Source organism: Bos javanicus, chromosome 7 (assembly GCF_032452875.1).
Source record: "Bos javanicus breed banteng chromosome 7, ARS-OSU_banteng_1.0, whole genome shotgun sequence".
Classification (NCBI taxonomy): Eukaryota; Metazoa; Chordata; class Mammalia; order Artiodactyla; family Bovidae; genus Bos; species Bos javanicus.
The window spans coordinates 31,009,940-31,022,156 of record NC_083874.1 but is presented as its reverse complement, the minus strand read 5'-3'; the positions used below and the strand labels follow the sequence as shown (position 1 = coordinate 31,022,156).

The 12,217-nt window shown below is 41.8% G+C and overlaps 2 protein-coding genes across 9 annotated transcripts in view; both read left to right on the top strand.

The window, feature by feature from the left end:
* Window positions 1–2,021, top strand: part of SNCAIP (synuclein alpha interacting protein) — a 261,734-nt gene extending 259,713 nt beyond the window's left edge. For all 8 annotated transcript variants that reach the window (XM_061422961.1, XM_061422963.1, XM_061422964.1 and 5 more), the window contains one exon: window positions 1,467–2,021. In XM_061422961.1, coding sequence (XP_061278945.1) covers window positions 1,467–1,551 — 85 coding nt within the window. In that variant the 3' untranslated portion in view covers window positions 1,552–2,021. The remainder of the gene's footprint in view (window positions 1–1,466) is intronic.
* Window positions 2,022–4,644: 2,623 nt separating this feature from the next.
* On the top strand, window positions 4,645–5,992 carry LOC133251014 (sentrin-specific protease 8). The gene has a single exon (XM_061422957.1). The coding sequence runs from the start codon at window positions 4,735–4,737 to the stop codon at window positions 5,371–5,373; it is 639 nt and encodes a 212-aa protein (XP_061278941.1). The 5' UTR covers window positions 4,645–4,734; the 3' UTR covers window positions 5,374–5,992.
* The last annotated feature ends 6,225 nt before the right edge of the window (window positions 5,993–12,217 follow it).

Genomic DNA, 12,217 nt, shown 5'->3' with positions numbered 1-12,217 from the left:
TGTAACCTGCGCTCTCTCTTCACATTGGGAAAGGGACAGTCACCTGGCTGCATTAGGTCAGGAAGGTAATCTGGGTATGAACTGGTACTTCCAAAAAGTTTTAAAATAGTCTTCCTATTTTCAGCACTCACACAGTACCCACTGCAACTTTCAGAAGTACATAGGGTTTCTAGTTCCTGTATCATGAACATCAGTTTGTTGGGTTCCCTGACTGTAGGCTTAGATTTCTGCTTTTCCTGCCTGCTCTGCTAAATCAATTCCACATGTTCATCCATTTTCCTGTTTCTGAAATGTTATTGGCATTTTGTGTGTGTTGTCATCTCCTCTTCCATTTCCCTTATTCATTTAGGTTGGTGCCTTTTTTATTCATTTGCATGTTCTTTTGTAAGAAAGGGATGATTAATACTATATATTCAGTCTATCATGCTTAATTGGAAGTTCCTAGAACATCTTTTAACCAACCAGGTTTTTCTTTCACACTCTTCCCTTTCTTTCCCGTGAACATCTCTCTAAAGTTCTGTTCAGATGAATTTTAAATAAAAATAAAAATTACAACTTTCAGACAGTGATGATGATTGTTATTAACCAGTCTAAGAATAAACTACATAATCTTTGTAAGCAAGCGTGATTTTGAGGGCCATAAAGCCATGCTTGGAGTTCTCCAGTCGAATGTGGCCTCATGTGAGCAAGTACCATTCCCAGAAACAGTTTGTTTTTGTCTGTCGTAGCAACAAGAAGGAATTTAGTAGGATGCACACTTGCTCACACTCAGAAGATAACTCCTGTCTGGGAGATTTTACACCCAGAATGGGACTAATATTTCAATGAAAATGAGTGCTTCTTCCCAGGGGAAATTCACATAAAAAGTAAAACTGTTCCCAGACTTGAGCTGGTACTTCTTTCCATAGATTTACAAGGTATTGCGTATTGAAGGGAAAACAGCTCTGTTGTTCCCTAGGCTCTTCTTTTTCCTATAGATATACCTACTTGTGGTTTTCCACCGTGCTACTACTCAGTAATCACACACCCAGAGCAAAAGCATTTCCTTTAAACTATTAATACTCAAGCTTACTGGAGAATAAAAAGTGTCACCAGTGAACCCCATGAATAAAATATACATATCTCTTGTTTCAATTTAACAAGCAGTACTACTCTTCCTGTTTTGTTTGACTGATAAAATTCATTTGGCTGTAGAATTTTACTTGGATTCCAATCGGCATGATTGAGTAATTACTTCCGGGGCCAAATTTTAAAGTATCCATATAGTATGTTATTACATGACTATTCCTTTTATTTAAAGAGTGGTTTATATGAAAAAAAAATAATTTTCATTCTGGAATGAAGTGTTCTTCAGTGTGGTTTGTGTGAGGATAATTTCCATTTTGGGTGAGCTGTTTAGTGGCATTGTATTGTAACTTGACTATAGTTTTATCTAATTTTGGCCTTGTGGTTTGTCTTCCACTTAGGCATGATGACATCAGTAGAAAAATGAAGAAATCCTACAGTATAAAGCATGTTGCTGAGCCAGAATCAAAAGAACTCTTCTTATAAATCACTTTTTTATTATCTCTCATTGCTGCCCTTTGGACACCATTGGAAATTTCTGGACTGTCCTCTGTGGAAATAGAATCATGAGAACAATGCCTCACCAGCAGAAGACCAGACGATTAGGATGCCTTAAATTTATAGCACTAGCATATATAAGACACATTTTTGGGTGATATTTGTATATATAACTTGTTTTTAAAGAGATGCAGTTTGAAAGCATGATTGGGCAAATGTATGTTTTTTAAGATTGATTCAACCTCCCCACAGGACATCCACCAGCCACTGACACCACTTTGTCTCATCAGTTGCATGGGTGTTTGCTGATGCTGGTTGAACCTCCCTTTCCCCATAATATGGGCAATTTGGGCTCAGCTTCTCCGGGAGACCAGGTCAGTGCTGTTGTTTTCTGTCGAGTGTTTTTTTCTGTCGTTTCTACTTTTTGTATAAAGGAAATAAAACAATGTTAACAACCACCTGTAAGCTTGGGGCACTTACTTTCTAATAAGTCTGTGATGTTCTGATTTCTAAGGGGCTTTAAGCATATTTTGACTGCTGGTATTTTATTTCAGGAACAAACTACCCAGTTGAGCTGCTTTCCCATAGGGGTAAAATAAAACATTCTACTTTTCACTAAAGTACTAAAGGATCAAACGGGTATATAAAGTAAGTCAATTCCTTCTGTCTTTTCAAATCTCAGTGTTGACAAGAGAAAATACTAATGACAGCTAAGGATTTAGCCCCTTCTTGGGTCTCTTTTTTTCTGCCTCTAACACATGATGAGGCCTGTCTAATCCCTTTAGGAGACAGTGTGGAGCCTGAGTTCATAACAGCCCTATTGTTGATGCAGCTCTTTGAATCCATGTAAGAGTAAGTTCCAGATGGTTTTGTCCTATCGTGTGAAAATGTATTTCTGTTGCAACTTCAAGAGTTTTATTTTCAAAGCGTTGGCATGGTCTGTAAGAGGCCTGTCAAGTTTTAGTTTGAAAGTAGTATGTATTCTTATCAGAAGGAAGGAGCAGTGTATGCTATTAGCAATTACTAGCAATGTTTCTGCCATCAACTGTGGACCATTCTGTGTCCTGCTGGGCAAAATAGGTCAAGGTACTGAATTAACAGGCAATTTTGAAAAGGTGGGTCATTCAACAAACTTGGGCTTGATGACATGCAATGAAGTTTAGGAGAAGGAGGTAATGGTTAAGTGCCTTATGTACCAGCCATGCTTATGTGAAGGTATTATGACTTTCATTTTATAGATTAGAAAATTAAACTTCAGAAAGTATAAATTCCGTGTCCAAGGCACCACCACTAGCAATAGCAGACTTGGCTTTGGTACACGTTTGTTCATTGTCCTCACTTCACTGTCCGTCTGTCCTGCACAACACTGTCTTCTTAGTGCATGGACCACTGGACTAGCACACAGGAAGCTTATGGTGCTGTGGTGTTGGCTCTGGTCCTGGACACCCCGTTAGTCTTGGGCAAGGGACACTGCCTCCTTAATAAATCTGGGGAAAGGAGGAGACTGGCATACCCGTCTAGGAGGTAGGTTCCTTCCAGCTTATAGAGCAGTGTGTCTGTGAATGTCAGCTAGTCTACACTGTCATTCATGTCCTGTGAGAGCCTGGTGCTGCGTGTGGTTCTACATTTCCCCACATTGTCTTCTCCTCCAATGAAATGCCCTGTTCTGACTGTGGCCCTTGACCTCACGTGCCCTGTTCGTTTGCTTCCTCACATTTCACTGCTCTGTCCTAGTGTGTAAGATTCTAACCGAGAATATATGGCAGGCGTACGTGAGAAGTGGATTCCTGTGCTTTCTGTTCAGTGCAGAGGAGGTGATCCTGGAATCATAAGTGAGCCAACCTTCAGGACTTATCCCTCGAAAGGGGTCTACAAAGGAAGGAGATCCAGAGAGTGCTCTCTCTGCCCGCCCTCCCCTGCACTTGCAGAGGCCCCCATTTTGTTCTTAGGCTGTGTTTTTAAACTCAAAAGTTGAAGGGGGCTGGACATTCTGCAGAGATTTTATGAGCCAGACACAGAGTTTCCAATTAAACATAGCAAAGGAAATGTGAGGAGTTTGAAAGAAAGAGATGCTACCTTGACCTAGAACATTCTGGCAATCTGATTGTTTGTTGAAACTATCATTTTAGATACCACAGTACTAACGACAGAAGAACAAAGAATTTTTTTTAAAAAGGTAAAATAGGCAAGTCGAACGGATTCAGATGAGCCAGATCGTGAGACAATGCATGCTATGTTTAATGATGTTTCTAGGACACTAAAAATGCTGGTCTTAAATCACACGTGTACAATATCTTTACTGTCCAAGTTCCTTATGACATGGGTGAGTTATGTGTGCTTGAAATTAGTAGACATGATGTTTTCCTTACCACAAACTTAGTTTTGTGCAGAATTTTAAAACTGAAGACACAAACTCTTTATATCCTTATAGAAATCAAGACACACTTCCATGTTGAAGAGTGTTTGATTTTAGTAAGCACAGCTTTGGGGCCCCAGCCCCCACTCCCTCCCTCCCATCGGACTAGTAAAACGAATGAAGCTCTATCTGCATGCCTAATTACATGCAGGGAACTCAGCTCTGCTGTAAAAAATACTATCACAACATCTGTCAGCATCTTTTAAAGTCTGGCTGCTTTTATGTCACTAAAGGGACTTGTATTGCCAAAGTTCAACACATCAAATTAAGAACGTTTGTTAGAAAAGATAACAAGATACCAAACCTTCACCACTATGAATGGATTGAATTCCCATTATTTAGTCTCACAAAAACTTGTGTCAAGACCTCCACCCTAATAAGAAAGTTCTAGATGTATATCATGGCGTTGGGAGTGTGGGGAGACTCTGGAAAGGGTATCTTAAAGAAGTGTATTCTTAGAAGTTTGTTTTCTCAAAGTGAATATTCATAAACCACATCCTGGTTGGTACAGGCTGGAGGAAATGAATATAAAGTAGATATTTAAATAATTTCCCTGAAAGACTCGCTGATGAAAGATGGGTTAAATATTATCTCTTCAGTAGCCTCCTATAAGCTTAATGTTAACTTGATAAAGCAAAGTAAGAATAAGGAATGTATTGGCTTTTCCGGCCAGTACAGAGCTGCTTGGAGGCTGGTAGGGGTGGTGAGGCCCGAAGCAGCTTCTGGAATTTCTGAGCAGCCCTGGTCAGTACAAGATGGACCCAGTAGTCTTGAGTTACATGGACAGTCTACTGCGGCAATCAGACGTCTCACTACTGGATCCTCCAAGCTGGCTCAATGACCATGTTATTGGGTTTGCCTTTGAGTACTTTGCCAACAGTCAATTTCATGACTGCTCTGACCACGTCTGTTTCATCAGCCCCGAAGTTACTCAGTTCATCAAGTGCACTGGCAGCCCAGCAGAAATCGCCATGTTCCTTGAACCCTTGGACCTCCCCAATAAGAGAGTCATATTTTTAGCCATCAATGGTAATTCCAACCACACGGCTGGGGGAACCCACTGGAGCTTGTTGGTATATCTGCAAGATAAAAACGGCTTTTTTCATTATGATTCTTACAGTAGTAGTAACTCATTCCATGCAAAACAGGTAGCAGAGAAACTAGAGGCTTTCTTAGGCAGAAAAGGAGACAAACTGGCCTTTGTGGAAGAGAAAGCCCCTGCTCAACAAAACAGCTATGACTGTGGGATGTATGTGATCTGTAACACTGAGGCCTTGTGTCAGAACTTCTTTAGACAACAGCCACAATCACTACTGCAGCTACTCACTCCTACATACATCACAAAGAAGAGAGAAGAATGGAAAGATCTCATTGCCAGACTTGCTAAAAATTAGCTGTGGAAATATATTTGACTTTTGAAGTCTCTTTCTGCCTGTCCCCGTGAATTGGATGGCTGCAGTCTCAGTGCCTGAGGGAAGATGCCTAGGAGAGGAAAGCTTAGAATGCTTACTTTCTCCTGAGAGAATGTTGTCCTCCACATTATCCTAATGCAAAGTATCACTTTAACCCTAACTTCAGAGCAATATGTTCTGTGACGATGTCTTCAAAATATGCACCAAAACTGATTAATTCCCTTTTGGGCTCCCTTATCCACATTGGTTTAGTCCAAAGAAAAAAGGTTGACCTGTAAAACAAATTGAGAATATGTGAAATTTAGAAGCAAGAAGAAAATCATACAGCAACCAAAAACTTACTGCACAGCCCACATATTTCAAGAGATCAAGTAGCTGGAAGCAGATCAAGACCTAACCTAATTCAAGATTGAAGTTTTATCAGTTACTCAATTCTGTGATACCTCCTCTTCCATTCAATAAGCAAAGGCTTTCCCAGCTATAACCTTTGCCAATACTTGATAAAGATGGTGTTAGCCCATAGTCACCCATCTAATTCCTGGAGCACTTTAAGAAAGGGGGAATCTTAAATAACTTTGTTAAAATTAATGCCTGTGGTGGACCTCTTGTTTTGCATCTGAAACTTAGTCAAAGTTCATTTATTTTTGAGATACAAAGGAGAAAAAGTGACCTTTCTTAACTCTTTCACTTAATTCAAAATGCAGACAGTGTAATTTTTGAAATGTGGAACCAAGAGTAAAATGAAATGCTGTTCCTTCCAAAAAAAAAAAGGAATTTATTACAACAGGATTGATACAGATTCCCCACATAAAATGGAGTTTGTGCTCTCCGTTGCCCGTAACTCTCATTTGTTGATCTATCTATGTGTTATCTTCTGGTCACACATTATTCTTTAACAATTGCATAGCTTTCTGTAACTTTTCAAGCATTTCATTTGTGTCTCCTAATGAGACCATAAATTTGTTGATCTCAGTCGTCTTTGTTGTTGATCTCAGTAGAACCACCTCTCATAGACGGTGGCTAGTGACTATCTACTAGCAACTTTTCAATACTGTTCTCTTCTTCTCACTTCTCCCACATTCATCATATTCTGCCCATTTCTTATCCTCTTTTTCTCTCCAGTTCCTCCCTTGCTGTCTCTCCTTCCTCTTTACTGTCATCTTCTCACCCTTTTCTTCTCTCTTCTCTACCCTCAATTCTCAAGATCTCAAAGCCCTTTATGTATGACCTTCCTTGGAAGAAACCTGGCAAAGAAACTGCAGTAAGTAGAAATGTGTTGGACCCGTGTTTTCAATGAAAAGTAATCACCTCTCCCTTCACCTCAGCATATCAGTAGAACACTCATCCTTCTAGATGCTGAGTAGTCAACGATCTATGACTGATCCATGCCAAGAATCAAGCCCTGTGCTAGGCACTCTCCTTGAGTTAAAAGAGACCCAGAAGTCTGTATCAACTGTAGCGGGCCATACAAGGAGACAGAAGTCTACCAAACTGTATTTAGAGGGACCTACAGAAAAGAGTCTTCTCATTCATTTATCGCAGTAGTTTTTGCTGCACTTTAGAATCACGTGGGGAAGCTTTTCAAAATCTGCTGCCCAAACCAAACCTCATAACAAATCCAACTTCTTGGATAGAACCAAGCATCAGCATTTATAAAATCTCCCCCTGGACTCCAAAAGTCCAAAAGTGCAGTCAAGTTTTGAAACCAGTGCCTTACTACCAAAGTGTCATTGGGCACCGTCAGTATTGGCCTCAACTACGAGCATACTCGAAATGCAAAATCTTCCTTCTGGCATTTACCATGGCCTCCATTTTTAATTTTGTTATGGATGCTCTGTACTATCTATTGAGACAATATTTGAGAAGATAAGTTGACAGAAAAAGACCCTTCCTCAAGGAGAGGGAAAGAATGACATACCCCTACACCTGGGATAGGTATGGAGAAAAGATTATTAGGTCTAGGGAAGTATCACCGGGGTCCTTGCACTCTTAGGTTTAATATGCCTGTAAACTGAAAATCAGATTCAATACTAGAGTTGCCTATGTAGGAAATTTATAAATCATATAATTATAGAATGCAAGGCTTCTTTTCTGATTCACATAGAAGACAGAACAATAACTTTTCCATAAAGGATGGGGTCTTTGCCCTGTGTGCTTAATCATAATGTGGCTAGCTTTTGAATTGTTATTTCCCCTAATTTCCTAAAATCCTTGTTTATAGAAATCAAATCATCAGAAAGCTACCCATCTGGCAGTGGCAATCACCAAGATAAAACACATTGAAGCAAAGACTGAAACCCAGTCCCCCAACCACCACTGCAGGGCCTCCCCATAACGTGCCAGCAAGATGCATGTGTTTTATGAGCTCACTCCCCAGTACAGTGCTGTATCGTGTGCAAGATATGTTCCTTTGTTTACACAACACACACTGATACCTATCACATGTACATCTCTGTCCCTAACAGTGGAACTACAACCATAAATCTATGGTAATATATGCATAGTTGCTTTTGATGTAATGTGCAAAATGTGAGTTAAACTTAAATTTGAAAAGTATAGCAATCTGTTGTGTTGTCGTCTTACTTGTATTTTATAAATATTTTTTTTGTTCTTTCTGTGGAATGAGTTCCTGGAGTCGTTCAGCCAACGACAGGAACAAGGAATGAAGAAGTTAAACTATTTTTTTGTGGCAAGACTATTCCCGTCTCAGTATCCTTTCTTCCTTTTTCCTAATTAAGAGAAGTCAAACGTGCTGCAGTAAAATTACTTTCCCTGATGCCTGTGAAGTTAGGAATGACCATGTGACTCTGTTCTAGCCAATGAAGCGTCAGTAGAAATCAAGCGTGCATGTGTGGGTGCGTAGTCGTGTCCGACCCTTTGCTACCCAGTGGCCTGTAGCCCACCAGGCTCCTCTGTCCGTGGGATTTCCCAGGCAGGAATCCTGGAGTGCGTTGCCATTTCCTCCTCCAGGGGACCTTCCCCACCCGATAGAAACCGCATCTGTTGTGTCTGCTGCATTGGCATATGGATTCTTTACCATTGGCACCTCCTGAGAAGTTCCAAAATGGTGAAGTGGAGCTTTAGAGAATTGTGTGAAGGAAGACATTTGTCTGGCACTTGTCTTTGCCTCAGTACTTTTCCCTCTGTGGTACAGCAGTGCCTCACAGCCCTGAGAACAGAGTTAACGTGCCAAGGACGAAAGAGAAGGAAAGAGACGCAGCCACCATGTAAGCCCTGGACTGTCCTGCATATTACCTAGGTGAGCAAAATAAGTTCTTTTCATTGACTAAATCACTGATGCCTGGCTTCTGGTAGTACTAGCCAAAAAGAAAACCTGGCTTCTGGTAGTACTAGCCAAAAAGAAAAACTAATTGATGTACTCATCATGTGAAATAAGGAGTATACATCCAGTTCATTGGGATAAAGGAACATTTCACAAATTGTATTCTCTGCACCACTAGGCCTAGATGTTTGGCTGTGCTTCAGGATTAAAGTAGGTTTTGCTAGTTTGGTAAACTGTGCATAAAAAATCTCATAACATGTTGTAATGCACCGCCTTCAGAAACAGAGGATTTATTCTCCCAGCTGCTGGCAGTATTCCTGGGCCAGACACCTCAGGTATGAGCCCTCTCTGGAGATTGCCCTCAGCTGAAGAGAGACACGTTGACCAAGAGCATGCCCCTTTCCAGAGCACCTGTATCTAAGGACTGTTCAGTGTTGGGATAGATAAACTCAACCCTGCACCCAACTTGAAACAACTCCAAAAAGCCATTCTAGCACCAGAGCTCCCCATGGGCTTGGCCCAGCTTCTTCCCCTGCCTTATTCTGTACCCCCAACTCCCCTTCCCTGTTAATCCCAAGAACCATTTATAAGAGACTTCCTGCCCACTAATCTCCAGGTCAAACCCCACGTACCAGGGAACTCGGACTATGACAGGATATTATTAGTCTGCTCAAACTTTGAAGAATCTCAGAGTACAAAGGAAACATGTTTAAATATGTTATGTGTCTAAATTGATTGGTAAACCAGGGGACTGTTAGAACACTTTTCACATCCTCTGGAGCAATTTCTCTTAATATGAATTTGGGACTTACTGGAATCAATTCTAAATCATTGTGTGTACATAGAATTTAGACTATTATGACAAAATTGTTTAGTCGCCAAATTATGTCCAACTGTTTTGTGACCCCATGGACTGTAGCCTGCCAGGCCCCTCTGACCTTGTGATTTCCCAGGCAAGAATACTGGAGTGGGTTGCCATTTCCATCTCCAGGGTATCTTCCCAGACCAGGGATCGAACCAGCACCTCCTGCATTGGCATGTGGATTCTTTACCACTGAGCCAGCAGGGAAGCCCATATTATGACCCAATGTCAAATCAAAATGCTTATGCCATGGTAGAACTATTTAGCCAAATTTCAAAGAAGTGCAACCAAAGTTATACTCTAGTTGAATACAACTTTGTTTACCAATCATATCAAGTTGATACTTAATATAGTAGCCTGTGGTCATTATTATGTAAAGTACCTTTCTTAGGGTCCTTCTATAGGCTATGGCCCCAGATGAAATCCATCAACCTTATTTCACTGCTGATGGCTGAACTACATCTTAAGTCCCCAAAGAAATGTCATCTCTGAACTATGGCATTTCTCAAAAACCAATATAAGAAATCACCATAAAGAAAAAAAGTTTCTATGTTTTTTTTTTTTATAAAATTCTTATTGAAACCATCATACGTTTAAAAAGTCAATGGCTCAGTTAGGGGCCATAAAATAAATTCTTCTTAGAGTTAGTATTAGGAAAAAATCTACTTCTATAGAAAAACTGGCATGCTTATTTTTATTAGCTAATAAGAACCTTATATAACTTGTGTTTTCCTTTTTGTCTTGCCTGCCAGGAAAAGGTCAAAAGTAAAGTTAGCCTTCCACCTCAGTAGCAGTCCTTAGCTTATTTTTTTCTAGTAGATTCTTGCCTAGATGTCCACTTAGGATTGGTTACTGGACCCGCCATAGATACCAAAGCCCACAGATGCTAACGTTCCATAGTTGGCTCTCTATGTTCTTGGGTTCTGCATTCTCAGATTCATTTGACTGTGGCTGGTAACTCAGTACACGATCTGCAGTTGGTGAAACCCATGACCATGGAGGGCCAACTGTATATAGTTTTTCTCACCTCTACCTTCATTCTTTGGTCTTACATCTTTATCCTTTTTTAATAGTTGTGCCATATCACTACTATAAGCCACCCTAGATCTTCTGAAAATAAGTAGGCTGAAATAAATGTAAATGTGCCTATTGTTCTTTCCACAACTTACCTACCCCTGGTCTCCCCAATCCTGTCCATTCATTTTCTCTAACTGCGGTTGAAACTTACACCAACTGTGTGCAAGGCAATGCTGATTCAAAGAATAAGAGAAACTGTCACCTCGAGTTGCTCATTGTTGATCTAGGACAAGAGAGACCACACACACACACAAACACACACACACGTATGTAAAGTGCAAGACAAAACAATGTGTGTGTGTTGGGGGTCGGGGGGAGGTGGTGCTCCACGACCACTGTCGTTGAAAGCAGGGAGAACTCACTCTTGGTTTGGCTGAGGCCAGGCTTGTGCCCTGTGAGTTCCCCTTCAGTAGAAGCAGTCAGATATCCTCAGGTACAGTGATTGGCTACCCAGTCCCCATGCTGTGTATCAAGGGTCAAAATGTGAATCACATATTTGAACACAGCAGTGCGTGTCCACAGCCAAATGGTCTTACTGGTAGTTTATCTGACTCAGAATCTTGGCAAACGTTCAGTCAGCCCTTAACTTGGTCAAGCAATGTATGTTTTCTAACACAGAGACAGGTAGGCAGAGCTTCGGAAATGGAGCTCTATTTTCTTCACCTGCTTGGGACCTGAATCCTAGCTGCTCAGAGCCTTCACTGCAGGCACTCCTGGGTCAGCACCATGGACGCCCCCTGGTGTTGGCCATGCAGTTAACCCTGCCGGGCTCCATTCAAGATGCCCTGCTGTGCAGAGCTCCTTCAGCTCTGCTGCGGCCCCACTTCCCTGTGCTTTCTTAGCTGGAGACTGAGCACAGCAGAGGCATCAGAGTCAGAGCATCTCTTTCTGCCCGGGAGCCCCTCTTAGGGCAGGCTGTGGCCCAGGACTCCCCTCACCTGGCCAGATCTTCCTCCAGAATGTTCTGCAGTCTGAGGCTTTCCTCGCCTCTCTCCCTGCATAGGTGTCAGCCCTGTGTGCCAGTCTGAAGGCTCTCCCTGCCTGCTCCTGCTCCAACCCCCTTCATCCTTCCCAGGCCTGCCCCTCAATGACTCCTCGCCCATCTAATCCCATTTTGATGGCTGCCTGAGATACTCCTTGACCTTCATCCCTAGAGCTGCCCCTTTTACTCTTTCACGCTCTTCAAGGTTCAGCCTCCTCTTGGGGTAAGCATTCAGCTTGGGATTTTCTTTCCTTTCTAACTCTCTTTTCTCCCCCTGCCTAGGGAGGGTGGGACAGTGGGGGCTGGATGGTGCCTAGAATCCTGTGGGTGGAAGTGGGGAGGGGCATGGGTCTTTCCTTGGCAAAGATGAACTTGGTGCTGGTATGTTTCAATATGTCTCCTGTAACTTGTCCTGAAAGAGTCTATTCCCTTCTCTGCCTTGAGCTATATCACAAAGAGCCATGTTCTGTTTCCTTAAGCTGGTGGGACAGGGAGAGGCATTATGTCAGTTCAGTTGAGTTCAGTTCAGTCGCTCAGTCGTGTCCGACTCTTTGCAACCCCATGAATCGCAGCACGCCAGGCCTCCCTGTCCATCACCAACTCCCGGAGTTCACTCAGACTC

Excerpts from the sequence above, each read along its gene's own strand:
- LOC133251014 (XM_061422957.1), top strand. The coding sequence starts at position 4,735 with ATGGACCCAGTAGTCTTGAGTTACATGGACAGTCTACTGCGGCAATCA.